General features: G+C 47.7%; 1 protein-coding gene across 3 annotated transcripts in view; it reads right to left on the reverse strand.

The window, feature by feature from the left end:
• Window positions 1-22120, reverse strand: part of SNX13 (sorting nexin 13) — a 483917-nt gene that overhangs the window by 313995 nt on the left and 147802 nt on the right. For all 3 annotated transcript variants that reach the window (XM_030201510.1, XM_030201500.1, XM_030201519.1), the window contains one exon: window positions 11312-11400. In XM_030201510.1, coding sequence (XP_030057370.1) covers window positions 11312-11400 — 89 coding nt within the window. The remainder of the gene's footprint in view (window positions 1-11311; window positions 11401-22120) is intronic.

Raw genomic sequence — 22120 nt, forward strand, 5'->3', positions numbered from 1 at the left:
AGCACTGACTGGCCGAAACGACTGTCGCGTCGGGTATCCTGCTGTAGGCAGTAATGCTATATGAATGTGTGGACAGATGACCACGTCGCAGCTTTGCAAATCTCTTCAATAGAGGCTAACTTCAAGTGGGCCACTGACGCTGCCATGGCTCTAACACTATGAGCCGTGACATGATCCTCAAGAGTCAGCCCAGACTGGGCATAAGCGAAGGAGATGCAATCTGCTAGCCAATTAGAAATGGTGCGTTTCCCAACAGCCACTCCCTTCCTGTTGGGATCAAAAGAAACAAACAATTGGGCGGACTGTCTGTGGGGCTGTGTCCGCTCCAGATAGAAGGCCAATGCTCTCTTGCAGTCCAACGTGTGCAGTTGACATTCAGCAGGGCGGATATGCGGACGGGGGAAGTATGTTGGCAAGACAATTGACTGGTTCAGTTGGAACTCCGACACCACCTTTGGCAAGAACTTAGGGTGAGTGCGGAGGACTACTCTATTATGATGAAATTTGGTATAAGAAGCATGAGCTACTAGGGCTTGAAGCTCACTGACTCTACGAGCTGAAGTGACTGCCACCAAGAAAAAGACCTTCCAGGTCAAGTACTTCAGATGGCAGGAATCCAGTGGCTCGAAAGGGGGTTTCATCAGCTGGGTGAGAACGACATTGAGGTCCCATGACACTGTAGGAGGTTTGACGGGGGGCTTTAACAACAGCAAACCTCTCATGAATCGAACAACTAAAGGCTGTCCCGAGATCGGCTTACCTTCCACACGGTAATGGTATGCACTAATCGCACTAAGATGAACTCTTACAGAGTTGGTCTTAAGACCGGACTTGGACAAGTGCAGAAGGTATTCAAGCAGGGTCTGTGTAGGGCAGAGCGAGGATCTAGGGCCTTGCTGTCACACTAGACGGCAAACCTCCGCCATAGAAAGAACTACTGTATTTTTCGGACTATAAGACACACTTTTTCCCCCCAAATTTGGGAGGAAAATAGGGGGTGCATCTTATAGTCCGAAGGTAGAGATTTCCCTCCCTCCCTCCCAGTTCGGGATCGCCCTCCCCCCGAGTTCGGGATCGCCCTCCCCCCGGCCCTGTCACCACTTCTCCCTACTCACGTCACGCGATCTTCCCTGGTGGTCTAGTGACGTCGGGGCAGGAAAGAGCCCCCTCTTTCCTGCCCAGCGCGCTGCTCTCCGTCCTCCTGTATGCAGCCTGACGGTCTCGGCAAGATTCAAAATGGCCGCCGAGACTTCAATTCTCGGCGGCCATTTTGAATCTCGCCGAGACCGTCAGGCAGCATACAGGAGGACGGAGAGCAGCGCGCTGGGCAGGAAAGAGGGGGCTCTTTCCTGCCCCGACGTCACTAGACCACCAGGGAAGATCGCGTGACGTGAGTAGAGAGAAGTGGTGACAGGGCCGGGGGGAGGGCGATCCCGAACTCGGACAAGACGCACCGGAGCACCTAGGTTTTAGAGGAGGGAAAAAGGAAAAAAAAAATTTTCCTATTTCCCTCCTCTAAAACCTAGGTGCGTCTTATGGTCCGGTGCGTCTTATAGTCCGAAAAATACGGTAACTCTTCTTAGTGGAATCTTTCCTGGAAGCACGCAAGACTCTGGAGACACCCTTGGACAGACCCAAGGAGGCAAATCTACGCTCCCAACATCCAGGCCGTGAGAGCCAGGGACCGGAGGTTGGGATGCAGAAGCGCCCCCTCGTTCTGAGTAATGAGGGTCTGAAAACACTCCAATCTCCACGGTTCTTCGGAAGACAATTCCAGAAGAAGAGGGAACCATATCTGAAGAGGCCAAAAGGGAGCAATCAGGATCATGGTGCCTCGATCTTGCTTGAGTTTCAACAAAGTCCTCCCCAACAAAGGTATGGGAGGATAGGCATACAGGAGGCCCTCCCACCAATGCAGGAAGAAGGCATCCGACACTAGTCTGCCATGGCCCTGAAGTCTGGAACAGAACTGAGGGACCTTGTGATTGACTTGAGCGGCGAAGAGATCCACCAAGGGGGTGCCCCACACTTCAAAGATCCCGCGTACCCCTCGGGAATTGAGTGACCACTCGTGAGGTTGCATGATCCTGCTCAATCTGTCGGCCAGACTGTTGATTACGCCTGCCAGATACGTGGCGAGCCCAAAGCCACATTCTGACGGCCTTCTGACACAGGGGGCGAGATCCGGTGCCTCCCTGCTTGTTGATGTAGTATATGGCAACCTGATTGTCCGTCTGAATTTGAATAATTTGATGGGACAGCCGATCTCTGAAGGCCTTTAGAGCGTTCCAGACCGCTCGTAACTCCAGGAGGTTGATCTATCTGTAGACCTTGTTCCTGGAGGGACCAACTGCCTTGGGTGTGAAGCCCATCGACATGAGCTCCCCACCCCAGGAGAGACGCATCCGTCGTCAGCACCTTTTGTGGCTGAGGAATTTGGAAAGGACGTCCCAGAGTTAAATTGGACCGAATTGTCCACCAATGGAGGGACTAAAGAAAACTCGTGGACAGCTGGATTACGTCCTCTAGGTCCCCAGCAGCTTGGTACTACTGAGAAGCTGTGGTCCATTGAGCTGATCTCATGTGGAGGGGGGCCATGGGAGTCACATGCACTGTGGAGGCCATGTGGCCGAGCAATCTCAACATCGGCCGAGCTGTGATCTGCTGGGACGCTCGTACCCAGGAAACAAGGGACAGAAGATTGTCGGCCCTCGCTTCCGGAAGGTAGGCATGAGCTGTCTGAGAATCCAGCAGAGCCCCTATGAATTTGAGTTTCTGAACAGGAAGAAGGTGGGACTTTGGATAATTTATTACAAACCCTAGGAGCTCCAGGAGTCGAATAGTCATGTGCATGGACTGTAGAGCTCCTGTCTCGGAGGTGTGTTCTTCACCAGCCAATCGTCGAGGTAAGGGAACACATGCACTCCCAGTCTGCGTAGAGACGCCACTACCATAGCCAGGCACTTTGTGAACACCCTGGGCGCGGATGCGAGACCAAAGGGTAGCACACAATACTGAAAGTGCCATGTTCCCAGACGAAATCGGAGATGCTGTCTGTGACCTGGAAGTATCGGGATGTGAGTATAAGCATCCTTTAAGTCCAGAGAGCATAGCCAATCGTTTTCCTGAATCATGGGAAGAAGGGTGCCCAGGGAAACCATCCTGAACTTTTCTCGGACCAGATATTTGTTCAGGGCCCTTAGGTCTAGGATGGGACGCATCCCCCCTGTTTTCTTTTCCACAAGGAAGTACCTGGAATAGAATCCCATCCCTTCTTGCCAAGGTGGCACGGGCTCGACCGCATTGGCGCTGAGAAGGGCGGAGAGTTCCTCTGCAAGTACCTGCTTGTGCTGGAAGCTGAAGGATTGAGCTTCCGGTGGGCAATTTGGAGGCTTTGAAACCAAATTGAGGGAGTACCCTAGCCGGACTATTTGAAGAACCCACTGATCGGAGGTTATAAGAGGCCACCTTTGGTGAAAAAATTTTAACCTCCCCCCGACCGGCAGATCGTCCGGCACAGACACTTTGACTTCGGCTATGCTCTGCTGGAGCCAGTCAAAAGCCCGTCCCTTGCTTTTGCTGGGGAGCCGCAGGGGCTTGCTGAGTCGCATGCTATTGACGAGAACGAGCGCGCTGGGGTTTGGCCTGGGCAGCAGGCTGGCGAGAGGGAGGATTGTACCTACCCCTATTAGAAGGATAGGTAACAGTCCTTCTTCCGCCACAAAAACGTCTACCAGTTGAGGTAGATGCTGAAGGCGCCCGGAGGGAGAATTTGTCGAAAGCGGTGTCCCGCTGGTGGAGCTGCTCTACCACCTGTTCGACCTTTTCACCAAAAATATTATCACCCCGACAAGGAGAATTCGCAATCCGCTGCTGAATCCTATTTTCCAGGTCGGAGGCACGCAACCATGAGAGTCTGGACCTGGGGAAAAGAAGAAGCGATATGGATCACCTTAAAAAGAGAGGATAGAACCTCTGTCCACGTGGGTGTTGTCTACAGACCCCCGACACAATTAGAGGAACTAGATAAAGATCTGATCGCAGATATTCAAAAATTAGGAAAGAAAAAAGAGGTTCTGTTGATGGGAGATTTCAATCTGCCGGATGTAGATTGGAAGGTTCAGTCTGCAAAATCGGAAAGAAGTAGAGAGATCGTGGATGCTTTCCAAAGTGCTCTGCTCAGACAAATTGTGACAGAACCCACGAGGGAGGGAGTGACGCTGGATCTGGTGCTCACAAATGGGGATAGTGTGTCAAATGTCCGAGTGGGTGCACACCTGGGAAGCAGTGACCATCAAATGGTTTGGTTTGATATGACGGCTGAAGTGGAGGGCGGCCACTCTAAACTCAAAGTCCTGGATTTCAAGCGTGCTGACTTTAGTAAAATGGGGAAATACCTGAGGAAGGAGCTGATGGCCTGGGAGGACGTACAAGAAGTGGAAGGACAGTGGTCCAGGCTGAAAGAAGTAATAAATAGGGCCACAGACCTTTATGTAAGGAGAGTAAATAAAAGCAAGAGAAAAAGGAAACCGATGTGGTTCTCCAAGAAAGTGGCTGAGAAAATAAAGGCTAAAGAGTTAGCGTTCCAGAAATATAGAAAATCTCAAGAAGAGGAACACGGGGAGGAATACCGGAGGAAACTGAAAGAAGCCAAGAGAGAGATACGTCTGGTGAAGGTGCACGCGGAAGAACAAATGGCTAGAAATGTAAGGAGGGGAGACAAAAATTTCTTCAGGTATATTAGTGAAAGGAGAATGACTAAAAAGGGAATTGTGAGACTAAAAGATACAGCGAAACGCTATGTAGACAATGATGAAGAAAAAGCCAATTTGCTAAATAGATACTTTTGTTCTGTTTTCACTGAAGAAAATCCTGGAGAAGGACCGAGAGGGACTGGCAAAAGTACACCTGAGAATGGAGTGGATAGAGCACCGTTCACGGAAGAGAGTGTGTATGAACAACTTGGAAAGCTAAAGGTGGACAAAGCCATGGAACCGGATGGCATCCACCCCAGAATATTGAGGGAGCTCAGAGAGGTTCTGGCGGGTCTTAAAGATTTGTTTAATAAATCCTTGGAGACGGGAGAACGGCGGATGTGGTCCCTCTTCACAAAAGTGGTGATAGGGAAGAAGCTGGAAACTACAGGCCGGTAAGCCTCACTTCGGTTATTGGAAAAGTAATGGAAGCCATGCTGAAGGAAAGGATAGTGAATTTCCTGGAAGCCAATAAGTTGAAAGATCCGAGACAACATGGTTTTACCAGAGGGAAATCGTGCCAAACGAATCTCACTGAATTCTTTGATTGGGTAACTGGAGAATTAAATCATTGACATGCTATAGACGTAATCTGCTTAGATTTTAGCAAAGCTTTTGACACGGTTCCCCACAGGAGGCTCTTAAATAAACTCGATGGGCTGAAGATAGGTCCCGAAGTGGTGAACTGGATTAGGAACTGATTGACGGACAGACGACAGAGGGTGGTGGTAAATAGAGTTCGCTCGGAGGAGGGAAAGGTGAGTAGTGGAGTGCCTCAGGGATCGGTGCTGAGGCCGATTCTGTTCAATATATTTGTGACTGACATTGCCATAGGGTTAGAAGGTAAAGTTTGCCTATTTGCGGATGATACTAAAATTTGCAACAGAGTGGACACCCGGGAGGGAGTGGAAAGCATGAAAAAGGATCTGAGGAAGCTAGAAGAATGGTCTAAGGTTTGGAAATTAAAATTCAATGCGAACAAATGCAAAGTGATGCACTTAGGGAGTAGAAACCCGAAACTTATGTGTTAGGCGGTGAGAGTCTGATAGGTACTGAGGGGGAGAGGGATCTTGGTGTGATAGTATCCGAGGATCTGAAGGCGAATAAACAGTGTGACAAGGCGGTGGCTGTAGCGAGAAGGTTGCTAGGCTGTATAGAGAGAGGTGTGATCAGCAGAAGACAGGAAGTGTTGATGCCCCTGTACAAGTCGATGGTGAGGCCCCACGAGTATTGTGTTCAGTTTTGGAGGCCGTTCCTTGCGAAGGATGTTAAAAAAATGGAAGCGGTGCAAAGAAAAGCTACGAGAATAGTACGGGATTTGCGTTCCAAGACGTATGAGGAGAGACTTGCTGACCTGAACATGTATACCCTGGAGGAAAGGAGGAACAGGGGTGATATGATACAGATGTTCAAATATTTGAAAGGTATTAATCCGCAAACAAATCTTTTCCGGAGATGGGAAGGCGGTAGAACGAGAGGACATGAAATGAGATTGAAGGGGGGCAGACTCAGGAAAGATGTCAGGAAGTATTTTTTCACAGAGAGGGTGGTGGATGCTTGGAATGCCCTCCCGCGGGAGGTGGTGGAGATGAAAATGGTAACGGAATTCAAACATGCGTGGGATATGCATAAAGGAATCCTGTGCAGAAGGAATGGATTCTCAAAAGCTTAGCCAAAATTGGGTGGCGGAGCAGGTGGGGGGAAGAGGGGTTGGTGGTTGGGAGGTGAGGATAGTGGAGGGCAGACTTATACGGTCTGTGCCAGAGCCGGTGATGGGAGGCGGGACTGGTGGCTGGGAGGCGGGAAGTACTGCTGCGCAGACTTGAACGGTCTGTGCCCTGAATAAGGCAGGTACAAATCAAGGTAAGGTTTACACACGTTTGTCTTGTTGGGCAGACTGGATGGACCATGCAGGTCTTTTTCTGCCATCATCTACTATGTTACTATGTATCACCACACCTTGAGCAGCAGCCCTGGACGCGACATCAAAAGTGTCATAAACACCCCTGGCCAAGAATTTACGACACGCCTTCAGCTGCCTGACCACCTGCTGAAAAGGCTTGGCTTGCTCAGAAGGGAGCTTATCCACCAAGTCCGCCAACTGCCGCACAATTGTTCCGTATATGAATGCTCGTGTAGAGCTGGTAAGACTGGATTTTGGCTACGAGCATTGAGGAATGGTAGTCCTTCCTCCCAAAAGAATCCAAGGTTTTAGAGTCTCTGCCCGGGGCCGCCGAAGCATACTCTCTAGAACTCGACCTTCTTAAAGGCCAGATCCACAACCCCAGAGTCGTGAGGCAACTGAGTCCGCATCAACTCAGGGTCCCCATGGATCATACTGGGACTCGATCTTCTTGGGGATGTGGGGATTAGTTAGTGGTTTCGCCCAGTTCTCCAGCAGCGTCTTCTTTGAAGACATGATGCATAGGTACTGTGAACGATTCCTTAGGTGGCGAAGGATAGTCCAAAAGCTCAAACATTTCCGCCCTTGGCTCATCCTCCGTAACCATAGGGAAGGGAATTGCCGTAGACATTTCCCGGACAAAGGCTGCGAAAGACAGACTCTCAGGAGGAGAAAGCTGTCTTTCACGGGAGGGAGTGGAATCAGAAGGAAGACCGTCAGACTCCTCATCTGAGAAATATCTGACGTCTTTCTCTGCTTCCCACGAGGCCTCACCATCGGTGTCGGACACTAGTTCATGAACCTCTGTCCGAAGCCGTACCCGCCTCGACTCCGTAGACACATGGCCACGGTGGGAACGTCGAGAAGTAGACTCCCGCATCGGCGGCGATGAAGCTCCCTTCGTCGGAGTATTCCTTCGTCGTCGGAGAGTCTGCTTGGGAGGTAGCCAACGTGGGCACCGCAAGCAGTACCGGCACCGGAGACCTCACGACAGGCAAGGAGCCAGCCGTCGCCTCACTCAACGGCACCGGCGGCGCAAGCACCCCCGGTACCGGAGAAGGGCGCAACAGCTCCTCCAGGATCCCTGAAAGGATGGCCCTGAGGTTCTTGCTTAGAGCTGCTGTCGAGGAAGGCTGGGAGTTCGGTGCAGGTGACGAACTCAGAATCTGCGGAGGTGGTACCGGGCTGTCCAGGGTAGAGTGCATCGACACCTCCTGAATAGAGGGTGAGCGGTCCTCCCGGTGTCGATGCCTAGTGGGTGCCGACTCCCTCGGCGACCCAGAGCTCTCTGTACCACGACGGGAAGGTGACCGGTGCCGATGCTTCCTTGCCTTCACACGAAGCATGTCACCGGAACTTCCCGGTACCAACGAGGACGTAGAATCCAAGCGCCTCTTCCTTGGGGCTGGGTCCGAAGAAGGACGATCCCGGGGGGGGGGGGGGGGGCTGTACCGCAGGAGCCCTCAAGGCAGGGGGAGACCTACTCGAGGGCTCACTGCCATGAGCAGGGGAATGGACAGCCCTCACCTGCACTCTGGACGAAGAAGCACCCTCCGACGACATCAGTACCAACGATGATCTCGTTACCGTAGACGCTGGAGCACCGGTCGATGACCTCAGTACCGCCAAAGTCGATGCACCGACCGATGACCTCGATACTGAGACCGTCGAAGCACCGGGCGAGGCCCCGAACAGAACGTTCCACTGGGCCAATCTCGCCGCCCGAGTTCTCTTTTTTAACAAACAACAGAGAGTACAGGCTTGAGGATGGTGCCCAGCCCCCAAACACTGAAGGCATGAATCGTGCCTATCAGTGAGCGAGATAGCCCGATTGCACTGGGTGCACTTCTTGAAACCACTGGGAGGCTTCGATGACATGGGCGGAAAAATCACGCCGGCGAAATCAAAATTCACGATGATGGCAAAGGCACCAAAAATAAAAAGGGAGAAAAACCCGTACGGGTGGCCAACAGGGCTGCTATCAAAAGTGAAAGGAAACTTGCACGGGGAAAAAGAACTCGAAAATAAAGGAAAAATATTCTTTTTTTTTTTTTATTTTTAAGAACACGCGAAGTAGAACAAAAAAAGAAGACTTCCGAAAAGGAAGGACGCAAGAAAAGCGCGAGGGTCTCCTCAGGGCACAGAACGACAGTAAACACAGCCATCCCGAGCGCGGAAAAAAAAAAGAAGACTGACTAACACGAGCGAGTTCGGGCGGGAAGACTGTCGCGCATGTGCAGTATGCGTGCGCGCGCGAGGCCTAGCAAACGTCTTTGCTAGGGAAGATCTCAGATTGGAGGGGCTGCCGCGGACGTCACCCATCAGTGAGAACAAGCAGCCTGCTTGTCCTCGGAGAACGTCATGTATACACAGCTTGTAGTCACAAAGCAGATCACTGAGCAAAGTCAAATTATAGTGTTGTAATGTGTATGTACACAACAATCAATATTATCACTGCATAACACACAAGTGGCATTGTATCCAGCCCTTAAAGCAGTAAGTCTATTTAAATAGGTGTTAAGGTGTTGAAATATATTTATAATAGTAAAAAAATTGAAATAAATGCTATTTTTGATGAGTGACTAAAAAACAAATCATTCAATCCTTCCTATAAACTGCTCTCATGGCAGTCATGGCTGGAGTTTGTGTCTATGTATCCATACCAAAAGATACAAACATGGAGCTGCAAAATTCTTAGGGACCTATTTACTAAAGTGTGATAAGTTGTTGCACGTAATGTTTGTTAGGTGCAAATATCAATTATTTTTGTTACATCTGTACCCCGCGCTTTCCCACTCATAGCAGGCTCAATGCGGCTTACATGGGGCAATGGAGGGTTAAGTGACTTGCCCAGAGTCACAAGGAGCTGCCTGTGCCTGAAGTGGGAATCGAACTCAGTTCCTCAGTTCCCCAGGACCAAAGTCCACCACCCTTACCACTAGGCCACTCCTCCACTGCACAGTAAATGCAAAGCATGTGCAGTAATTGTTGAGGGTATGGCCAGCATTTGCTCTGTAGTTACTACACAGGGTTACCACACTGTAAATGCATCAGCACACAATGCAGTAATTTCCAGTTGCACTATCTGCAATTACTATGGCCCACTGAAGGAAATAAAAATCTCCTACAATCAGGCTCCAGTTGCCACACAACCTCCCTGATTAACATCCAGTCCAGGCTCAAAATGGTGACTACAATCTTCTGTATTGTCTCAAAGTATGCTAGAATTCAAGCTGCCATTTTGAACCAGGGTCAATGTCAGGGCAGATCACTCCTACAATAACTACCTGTCAGCAGCCATGACTATGTACAGTTAAGTACTATGTTCTAATTCAATATGTAATCCACACCCATTCTCCAACCATAACCTACCCAGTTCCTGTGCCACAACATGGCATACAGTTAGCACATGAATTAGTGCTCGCCTGCTAATAGTGAGTGCTAATTCACGTGCTAACTGCTTAATGCCACATTAGTAGAGAGAGCTCTTAGTATAAGAGTTTAAAATCCATGCAGACATGATTACTGTATTGCAATACTAGTCTAGTTCAATTTAGTATTACAACTGGTTTTCAACAAAACAAATTATTTGTTGCCAGTAAGACTTTTCTTTAAAATATCTATAAAAGACCAGTCAAAAGGAGAGCCTGCAGAATTATAATCAAAGGGTCATGGATTTATAATCACCTTTCTGAGGTACACCCAAAGTGGTTTAAATATATTATAGCCAGGTACTTTTCTCTGTCCCTAGTGGGCTCACAATATAAATTTTGTATCTAAGGCAATGGAGGATTAAATGACTTGCCCAGGGTCACAAAGAACTGCAATGGGAATCAAACACAGTTCCCCAGATTCTCAGTCACTGCACTAACCATTAGGGTACTTCTCCACTCCTGTCACTGTTTCAAATGCATTTTTCTTTCCTGGCATTTACCATTAGCAGCTGCTCTAATGAAAAGTGCTGTGCAGATTTAAATGGAAGCTTGTAAGTTAAAACATTCTCTTGTACTCAAGTAATAAATGAAGCTATTTAGCAATAGTAGTAGAATGGCACTTTATCTTTTCAGGGCAATCCTCAACCAAAGTAAAACACATTCTTAATTTATAATTCTACAAACATCTTTTACAGTACCTTGTAATTGAAAGTGTTAAGGTCTGAAAAAGATATTTGAAAAAAACATTCACATCAAGAGTACCCATTAAACTATCTAAAAAATTAAATGGGAAAAGATGTTTCCTAAGAAAAATAAGTAATATGAAACAGATCAATTTCCTAGTAACTGGCAATTATATACCACTATCCATCTACAATTATTTTGCCACTTAAGTCTAATTGTGAGACTTTTTTTGGATAAAGAAAATCATATTTTAGATTTTTTTTTTTTTTTAAAAGGTCTAAATATACAGGAATGAACAGCTTGGGAGATTAATTCACACAGCAGGCAGCTGACATGTAACGAACTAGAAGCAACCAAAAAAAAAAAAAAACAACACTACAAAATGAAGGAATACAATGTCAAGGATCTGGTTTGTTAAAGCACCAACCAAACTCAATTGCCTATGTCTCTCACTTTAAGCAACAGGCACATGTAACAGACTCCACAATGTAATCTTTTAAAAATTGAAAGAGTGTGAATAACAACATAAAATGTACCCCAACAAAATATCGCATGATCTTGTTCTGGAAGTCTCCAGGAGGTAGCAGTAAATACAGTAGAACCTCACAAAGATCCTTCAGGAATCCTAAAACAATACAAATAAATGTAGTACAAGAGGAATCAAGAGTTAAATAAAGCTAAAAATACTTTTTAAAAGATTCCTTTTCAGTTTACCAAAGTAAGGTGAGTCAAGCCTAGTAAATAAATTCCTTTATGCCAATCACTCCAAGTAGCAGTGCAAGTTACTCTTATCTAATTAGCAAGCAGTCTGTTCCTTGACAGTACGGCATCATCTTTTGGCCATACATCTAATAAAGTTTTCCTTTTAACATAAGCGCTTTTTTTTTTTTTAACATTGCCTGTAAATGATGAGGGATGGTCGCACCTGTGTTTAAGAATTTCTTTCTATGGTAATGTGTCCAAATCAGTTAATTCTGGATATGCAAATTACACTGAGGTAAAGCAAAGATACTCTAAGAATCTACAAAGAAAACAAATTTATACAATTTTAAAAAAATGGCACCTTATTTCACTCTTTTTAATTGATTTGAAATATTTGATGGTTGAAGACAAATACAGTGAGTGAAAACAGACAGCAAAGCTTTAACAGGAAGTTGTTTGGACCTATGATAAAAAAGTACTATAGCCACCAAAGATGGTTTGAACACAGATGACATTTATCAGAGGATCTTTTCTCCAGGGATATTTCAGTTCAGAAAAAAAAAATTTGTTCATTTTTATTCACACACAAAATATGTAATTTTATTCCTTATTTTATTCTAGTTCTGTCAGCAATGTTAATTTTAGTTTGTATTCAGTCTTCTCCCAAAAAGTGAAGATCCATACCTGTAGCAGGTATTCTCTGAGGACAGCAGGCTGATTGTTCTCACGATTAGGTCGTCGTCCGCGATGGCCCAGGAGATCAGCAAATCTTTAAGCAAAGAAAAAAACTTTTGTAGAACACACCGGCACGCGGGCAGAGCGAACCGCACATGAGCGAACGGCTTCCCGCCCGCGGTGCGAGCATGAACTCAGTTTAATAAAAAGCAAAACAGAGAACTACAACAACTCCAAAGGGGAGGAGGGTGGGTTTGTGAGAACAATCAGCCTGCTGTCCTCAAAGAATGCCTGCTACAGGTAAGTATCTTCACTTTCTCCGAGGACAAGCAGGCTGCTTGTTCTCACGATTGGGGTATCCCTAGCCCCCAGGCTCACTCAAAACAATGAACATTGGTTAACTGGGCCCCGCAACGGTGAGGACAGAACAGAGAATGACCTAAAAAGAAACATAAGTGAGAGTGTAGCCTGGAACAGAACAAAAATGGACCTAGGAGGGTGGAGTTGGATTCTAAACCCCAAACAGATTCTGCAAACCAACTGTCCCGTCGGGTATCCTGCTGAAGGCAGTAGTGAGATGTGAATGTGTGGACTGATGACCATGTTGCAGCCTTGTAAATCTCTTCAATAGAGGCTGACTTCAAGTGAGCCACTGACGCAGCCATGGCTCGGACATTGTGAGCCGTGACATGGCCCTCTACAGTCAACCCAGCTTGGGCATAAGTGAAGGAAATGCAATCTGCTAACCAATTAGAGATTGTGCATTTTCCGATGGCGACTCACCTCCTGTTGGGATCGAAAGAAACAAAGAATTGGGCGGAGTGTCTGTAGGGCTTTGTCCGCTCCACGTAAAAGGCCAATGCTCTCTTGCAGTCCAAGGTGTGCAACTTGCCTTCACCAGGGCGGGTATGAGGACGGGGAAAAAATGTTGGCAAGACAATTGACTGGTTAAGATGGAACTCCGACACCACCTTCGGCAAGAACTTAGGGTGAGTGCGGAGAACTACTCTGTTATAATGAAACTTGATATAAGGTGTATGCACTACCAGGGCTTGGAGCTCACTGACTCTACAAGCTGAAGTGACAGTCACCAAGAAAATGACCTTCCAGGTCAAGTACTTCAGGTGGCAGGAATTCAGTGGCTCAAAAGGAGCTTTCATCAGCTGGGTGAGAACGATGTTGAGATCCCATGACACTGGTGGAGGTTTAACATGGGGCTTTGACAAAAGCAAACCTCTCATGAAGCGAACAACTAAAGGCTGTCCAGAGATAGGCTTACCTTCTACACGTTGATGATAAGCACTAATTGCACTAAGGTGAACTCTTACGGAGTTGGTCTTGAGACCAGTCTCTGATAAGTGTAGAAGGTAATCAAGCAGGGTCCGTGTAGGACAAGAAAAAGGATCTAGGGCAAGGCTGTCACACCAGAGAGCAAACCTCCTCCATTTGAAATAACACTTTTTCATGGAATCTTTCCTGGAAGCAAGCAAGACTCGGGAGACACCCTCTGAAAGACCTAAAGAGGCAACTTCTAATCTCTCAACATCCAGGCCGTTCTGGGTGATGAGGGTCGGAAAACACTCCAATCTCCACGGTTCTTCAGATGACAACTCCAAAAGAAGAGGAAACCAGATCTGACGAGGGAGCAACCAGAATCATTGTTCCGTGGTCTTGCTTGAGTTTCAGCAAAGTCTTCCCTACTAGAGGTATGGGAGGAAACGCATACAGAAGGCCTGCCCCCCAATGCAGGAGAAAAGCATCTGACGCCAGTCTGTCGTGGGTCTGAAGTCTGGAACAGAATTGATGGACTTTGTGATTGATCTGAGTGGCAAAAAGATCCACTGAGGGGGTACCCCATGCTCGGAAGATCTTGAGGACAACGCCTATGTTCAGGGACCACTCGTGAGGTTGTATGACCCTGCTCAACCTGTCAGCCAGTCTGTTGTTTACGCCTGCCAGATACGTGGCTTGGAGAAACATGCCATGACAGCATGCCCAAAGTCACATCCAAACGTCTTCCTGACACAGAGGGCGAGATCCGGTGCCCCCCTGCTTGTTGGTGTAATACATAGCAACCTGATTGTCTGTCTGAATCAATATGATGTGGTTGGACAGCCAGTCTCTGAAAGCCTTTAGAGCGTTCCAGATCACTCGAAATTCCAGGAGGTTGATCTGAAGACCCTTTTTATGAAAGGACCAAGATCCTTGAGTGTGAACTCCATCTACATGAGCTCCCCACCCCAGGAGGGATGCATCCGTCATCGGCACTTTTTGTGGCTGAGGAATTTGGAATGGACGTCCCAAGGTCAAATTGGATCGAATGGTCCACCACTGAAGTGATCTGCAAAAGTAGGTGGAGAGACGGATCACATCCTCTAGATCTCCTTTGGCCTGGCACCACTGGGAAGCTAGAGTCCATTGAGCTGATCTCATATGTAGGCGTGCCATGGGAGTTACATGAACTATGAAAGCCATTTGTCCTAAGAGTCTCAACATCTGCCGAGCTGTGATCTGTTGAGACGCTCGAGTCATGGACACTAGAGCTAGGAGATTGTCTGTCCTTGCCTGGGGAAAGTAAGCTCGAGACGTCCGTGTGTCCAACAGAGCTCCAATGAACTCCAATTTCTGAACCGGGACAAGATGGGACTTGGCATAATTGATCACGAAGCCCAGAAGTTCTAGCACCCGAATAGTCATCCGCATGGACTGTAGAGCGCCTGCTTCTGAGGTGCTCTTTACCAGCCAATTGTCGAGATAAGGGAAGACATGCAATCCCAGTCTGCGTAGCAATGCTGCGACTACTGCCAGGCACTCTGTGAAAACCCTGGGCGCAGATGCAAGACCAAAGGGCAGTACACAGTACTAAAAGTGCCGAGTTCCCAACCGAAATCGAAGATACTTCCTGTCAGCTAGGAGTATCGAGATGTGAGTATAGGCATCCTTTAAGTCCAGAGAGCATAGTCAATCGTTTTCCTGAATCATGGGAAGAAGGGTGCCCAGGGAAACCATCCTGAACTTTTATCGAAAAAGAAATTTGTTCAGGGCCCTTAGGTCTAGGATGGGACGCATCCCCCCTGTTTTCTTTTGCACAAGGAAGTACCTGGAATAGAATCCCATCCCTTCTTCCCCTGGTGGAATGGGTTCGACTGCATTGGCCTTTAGAAGGGTGGAGAGTTCCTCTGCAAGTATCTGCCTGTGCTGGGAGATGTAAGAATCAGCTCCCAGTTGGCAATTTGGAGGTTTGGAAATCAGATTGAGGATGTATCCTAACCGGACTATTTGAAGAACCCACCGGTCTAAGGTTATGAGAGGCCACCTTTGGTAAAAAAAATATCAACCTCCCACCGACCGGCAAGTCGTCTGGCACAGAAACTTTTTCTGAGGCTATGCTGCACTGGAGCCAATCAAAAGCCCGTCCCTTGCTTTTGCTGGGGAGCCGCAGGGGCCTTAGGCGCACGCCGTTGACGGGAACGAGCACGCTGGGACTGAGCCTGGATAGGCTGCTGAGAAGCAGGAGTGTACCTACGCCTATTGTAGGAATAGGGAGTACTCCTCTTCCCTCCAAAAAACCTCCTAGATGAGGTGGTAGCAGAAGACGCCCTGCGGGAGAGAGAATCCGTAGCATCATGGTGCTTCTTGATCTGATCGACCATATCCTCTACTTTTTTACCAAAAAGGTTATCCCCCCGGCAAGGAACATCCGCCATTTGCTGCTGGGTCTTTTCATCCAGGTCAGAGATGCGCAGCCATGAGAGTCTGCGCATCACTATACCTTGAGCAGCTACTCGGGATGCTAAATAAAAAATGTCGTAAGTACCCCTGGCCAGGAATTTACGACACGCCTTCTGCTGCCTGACCACCTAGTGAAAAGGTTCGGTGAGCTTCGGAGGAAGTGCTTCACCTAACTAGACAGTTGCCTCACCGAGTTCCGCAAGTGGATGCTCGTGTAGATCTGGTATGTTTGAATCTTGGCTGCAAGCATAGCAGCCTGATACATCTTTCTCCCAAAAGAATCCAAGGTCCTAGACTCTCTGCCTGGGGGCGCTGAGGCATAGTCCCTAGTACTACTACTACTACTACTACTACTTAACACTTCTATAGCGCTACAAGGCGTACGCAGTGCTGTACAAACATAGAAGAAAGACAGTCCTGGCTTTTCTGAGAGCAGAATCCACCACCATGGAATCGCGAGGTAGTTGAGATTTCACCATTACTGGCTCTCCATGGACTCTGTATTAGGACTCAGATTTTCTGGGGACCACTGGATTAGAAAGAGGGAACGACCAGTTTCGCATAAGAACTTCCCTGAATGTGTTATGCAAGGGAGCCATTGCAACCCCTGTAGGTGGAGAAGGATAATCCAAAACCTCGAGAATCTCGGCCCTGGGCTCATCCACAACCTCCAAAGGGAAGAGAATATCCTTAGACATTTCCCGAATGGAGGAAAAAGAAAGACTCTCAGGCGGAGACATCCTTCTTTCAATTGGCGGAGTAGGATCAGAGGGGACCCCATATGACTCTTCTTCAGAAAAGTATCTGGGATCGTCCTCTTCCTCCCACGAGCGCTCATCATCGGTATCGGACAAAAGCTCCTTAAGAGCAGCCCAAACCCGAGCCTGTCTCGACGTTGAGGAACGGCGACCTCGAGGGGGATGTCGAGAAGTCGACCCCTGCCTGGACTGCGGCGAAGCTTCCTCCGCCGACGTTGGAGAGTCAACCCGGGTGACAGCAGACGCCGATGCCGCAAGCGGCACCAAGGACGAGGACCTCACCACAGGCGAAGGACCAGATTCCGCTTTAACAGTCGGTGCAGAAGGCGCAAGCACCCCTGGCACCGAAGTAGACTGGCGCAGCAATCCCTCCAGAAGCTCTGGAAGAAGGGCCCCGATGCGCTCGTTGAGAGCTTCCATCGGAAAAGGCTGAGGGGCCAGTGCAGGAGTTGGTGGCAGAATCTGAGGGGGCTCGAGTGCCAGTACCAGGCTGCCAGAAGACCGAGAGCTCTCGGTACCGTGCACGGATGGAGATCGATGACGGTGCTTCTTAGCCTTCGCTCAACGCCAATTAAAAAGGCACAAAAAAAGAAAATAAAACCCAGCCTAGCAGCCTAAAAGCCAGCTGCGACGAAAAAGAAGGAAACAAACTTAGTGGGAAAAAAAACTAAGAAAATAAGGGAAAACAATTTTTTTTAAAAAATATTTATGAAAAGACAAAAGCAAAGAAAATAAAAAAGGGAAGTGGGTTAACGCTAGACAAAGTCTCCTGGGCCAAAAATGAGCACAGCGGAATACCGTGTCACTCAAGACGCGGTTGAAAAAGAACTGAGGAGGGCATGCTCATGCTGCGGGCGGGAAGCCGTTCGCGCATGTGCGGTTCGCTCTGCCCGCGCGCCGGTGCATTCTACAAAGTTTTTGTTTCCTTAAAGATTTGCCGATCTCCTGGGCCATCGCAGACGACGACCCAATCTTGAGAACAAGCAGCCTGCTTGTCCTCGGAGGAAGTTTAGTTTATTCAGTTCACAAACTTGCAACATTTTTTTTTATGTGAGCAAAACAGATACAAATACAAACATATCAAGAACAGCCCTCAGAATATCACATGCACATGACATAGTGCTCTTCTCAATGTGAAACCAAACCAACAGCACAATGTCCACTATAATTGTTTAAGTTTAGAATTTAGATTCAGAAATATTCATTTCCAAGCAACAGATATAAGCCAGCAAATAAGGAAAAAAAAAGTCTAGAACAGCCCTCAGAATATCACATGCACATAACTTAGTGTTCTCCTCGGTGGGAAACCAAACCAATAACACAAACAGACAATGTCCACTATTGAAGTGGGTGTTATGACTGGCGCCTCCTTATATGGACCCAGGAGGCCCGAGATCTCAAGCCACACCAGCAAAGCCACACCCAAATAGCACAGAAAAAGAAATACTGCTCTTCAGCTCCACACAGTGCCATAAGTGGGTCCTGATGAGTCATGGAATTTTCTCAAGCTGTTCAGCTCAGCTGATTGCAGTGGCGTAGCCACGATTGGGTCATGCACTCAGAACTGAAGTACAGTACACATTTCTTTGCTCAGCACACTGTACTAGCTAGCAAGGATCTCAGGCCCTAATAGCTGAGCATGACACTGAAAATGCTGCTCTTCACTGTCTGCAGTTTGCTGAGTCTCCCTCAGAACGCTAACATCAGCACCCAAACGTGTTCAGTTTTCAGCACAAGCGCAAAAACCAAGCAGGTATGAGTATCGACAGAGGTAACGGTTTTGTGTATGCGCAGAAAACATGTCAGTGGTCTCTGGGAGACGCAACAGACTGCAGAACTGAAAAGCAGCATTTCCAGCATCATCTTCAGCTGGCAGGGATTGGGATCCCCACCGGCTACCACTAAGAGTGCAACAGCACAGGTAGGAGGAATGGAAAGCACAGTCTGCACCACTTGTAATTTTTGCTCCACTTTAAGACATTTTTGTTAACAGAAATTATAAATTGTTATTCTATTTTTTTGTTTTTATCCGATTTTCATTATGAAAAAAATTATATTTTTAGTCCTAGTTCTCAAGAACTAAGGACCAAAATTTTTCAATCTGATTATTTTCGTTAATGAAAATATCCCTGCTTTTCTTCCTCACAAAAGAGTAAAATAAGGTGTCTTTTTTTTTAATTCTATAGATTGCACTATATTATTGATGCCAAACCAAAGTTCTTTGGAGATTAATTTTGTGCATACCATGACTTACCTCTGCCATAGTATTTACAGAATTTGTTTTAAATGATCTAGCGTAATTGTCTGCTTAGTATTCTAATGTTTGGTCACAGCACTATAATAATTTAGCTAAATGATAATTAGTAGCTAAAATTTTGTTTGCTTTAACCAACACATTAATCTGAAAAATATGCTAATGCTGCTCATTTAATCAATAAGAAAAAAGTCTGATCTCTTAAAACAAACAAACAAAAAAAAGACATAGCACTTTCATTTTTTTTTTTTTTAACACAGTAAGAGGACGGTGTGACACAAAGTGCCAAGTTAGTGATCTAGAATGAAAATGGAGAAGGATGAAACTTAGGACCTCATCAAGCCACGCTGGTGGTTCCTGCACAGCAATGCCGACTGAGCCCATTCAAAGTGAATAGGCTTTGTTGGCATTATTGCCCTGGGAGCCATTAGCAAAGCTTGATAAAAGAGGCCCTTAATATCTAGCATCAGAAAAAGCGAAGTTACTTACCTGTTGCAGGTATTCTCCGAGGACAGCAGGCTGATTGTTCTCACATATGGGTGACGTTTGACGGCAGCCTCAGGAACGGAATCTTCCTAGCAACAAAGTTTGCAGAGACCTCGCGCATGCGCGACCGTCTTCCTGCCCGAAGCGCGAACGTGCCTCAGTCAAATTACAAGCAAAGACAAGGGAAGAGACAATTCCAAAGGGGAGGTGGGCGGGTTGGTGAGAACAATCAGCCTGCTGTCCTCGAAGAATACCTGCTACAGGTAAGTAACTTTGCTTTCTCCGAGGACAAGCAGGCTGCTTGTTCTCACATATGGGTATCCCTAGCCCCCAGGCTCACTCAAAACAACAAACAGGGTCAATTGGGCCTCACAACGGCGAGGACATAACATAGATTGACCTATAAAAATAACAACTGAGAGTGCAGCCTGGAACAGAACAAAATGGGCCTAGGAGGGTGGAGTTGGATTATAGACCCCAAACAGATTCTGCAGCACCGACTGCCCGAAACGACTGTCACATCGGGTATCCTGCTGAAGGCAGTAATGAGATGTGAATGTGTGGACAGATGACCACGTCGCAGCCTTGCAAATCTCTTCAATAGTGGCTGACTTCAAGTGGGCCACTGACGCCGCCATGGCTCTAACACTATGAGCCGTGACATGACCCTCAAGAGTCAGCCCAGCTTGGGCGTAAGTGAAGGATATACAATCTGCTAGCCAATTTGAAATGGTGCATTTCCCGATAGCTACTCCCCTTCTGTTGAGATCAAAAGAAACAAACATTTGGGCGGACTGTCTGAATGGGCTTGTCCGCTCCAGACAGAAGGCCAATGCTCGCTTGCAGTCCAATGTGTGCAACTGACGCTCAGCAGAGCATGTATGAGGACGGGGAAAAATGTTGGCAAGACAATTGACTGGTTCAGATGGAACTCCGACACCACCTTTGGCAAGAACTTAGGGTGAGCGCGGAGGACTACTCTGTTATGATGAAATTTAGTATATGGAGCATGGGCTACCAAGGCTTGGAGCTCACTGACTCTACGAGCTGAAGTAACAGCCACCAAGAAAATGACCTTAAAGGTCAAGTACTTCAAGATGGCAGGAATTCAGTGCCTCAAAAGGAGATTTCATCAGCTGGGTGAGAACGACATTGCGATCCCATCACACTGGTGGAGGTTTGACAGGGGGCTTTGACAAAAGCAAACCTCTCATGAAGCGAACAACTAAAGGCTGTCCAGAGATAGGCTTACCTTCCACACTATAATGATAAGCACTAATTACACTAAGATGAACTCTTATGGAGTTGGTCTTAAGACCAGACTCAGACAAGTGCAGAAAGTATTCAAGCAGGGTCTGTGTAGGACAAGAGCGAGGGTCTAAGGCCTTGCTGTCACACCAGACGACAAACCTCCTCCATTTAAAAGAGTAACTCTTTTTAGTGGAATCTTTCCTGGAAGCAAGCAAGACTCGGGAGACACCCTCAGACAGACCCAAGGAGGCAAAGTCTAGGCTCTCAACATCCAGGCCGTGAGAGCCAGAGACTGGAGGTTGGGATGCAGAAGCGCCCCCTTGTTCTGAGTTATGAGGGTTGGAAAACACTCCAATCTCCACGGCTCTTCGGAGGACAACTCCAGAAGAAGAGGGATAAAGATCTGGCGCAGCCAGAAGGGCGCAATCAGAATCATGGTCCCGCGATCCTGCTTGAGTTTCAGCAAAGTCTTCCCCACCAAAGGTATGGGAGGATATGCATACAGGAGACCCTTCCCCCAATAAAGGAGAAAGGCATCTGATGAAAGCCTGTCATGGGCCTGAAGTCTGGAACAGAACTGAGGGACCTTGTGATTGGTCTGAGCAGCAAAGAGATCGACCAAGGGGGTACCCCACGCTTGAAAGATCTGACGTACCACTCTCGAGTTGAGAGACCACTCGTGAGGATGCATTACCCTGCTCAGCCTGTCGGCCAGACTGTTGTTTACGCCTGCCAGATACGTGGCTTGGAGAAACATGCCATGACGGCGAGCCCAAAGCCACATCTGGACAGCTTCCTGACACAGAGGGCGAGACCTGGTGCCCCCCTGTTTGTTGATGTAATACATGGCAACCTGATTGTCTGTCTGAATTTAAATAATTTGATTGGACAGCCGATCTCTGAAAGCCTTCAGGGTGTTCCAGACCGCTCGCGACTCCAGGAGATTGATCTGAAAACCGGTTTCCTCGAGGGACCAACGTCCTTGAGTGTGAAGCCCATCAACATGGGCTCCCTACCCGAGGAGAGACGCATCCATTGTCAGCACTTTTTGAGGCTGAGGAATTTGAAAGGGACGTCCCAAGGTCAAATTGGATCGAATTGTCCACCAATGTAGGGGATTTGAGAAACCCCATGGACAGCTGGATCGCGTCCTCTAGATCCCCGGTAGCTTGAAACCACTGGGAAGCTAGGGTCCATTGAGCTGATCTCATGTGAAGACAGGCCATGGGAGTCACATGAACTGTGGAGGCCATTAGGCCGAGCAATCTCAACATCTGCCGAGCTGTGATCTGCTGAGACGCTCGAACCCAGGAAACAAGGGCCAGAAGGTTGTCTGCCCTCGCCTCGGGGAGGTAGGCATGAGCAGTCTGGGAATCCAGCAGAGCTCCTATGAATTCTAGTCTTTAAACTGGAAGAAGGTGGTACTTTGGATAATTTGTCACAAACCCTAGTAGGTCGAGGAGTTGAATAGTCATCTGCATGGACTG

Source organism: Microcaecilia unicolor, chromosome 1 (assembly GCF_901765095.1).
Source record: "Microcaecilia unicolor chromosome 1, aMicUni1.1, whole genome shotgun sequence".
Classification (NCBI taxonomy): Eukaryota; Metazoa; Chordata; class Amphibia; order Gymnophiona; family Siphonopidae; genus Microcaecilia; species Microcaecilia unicolor.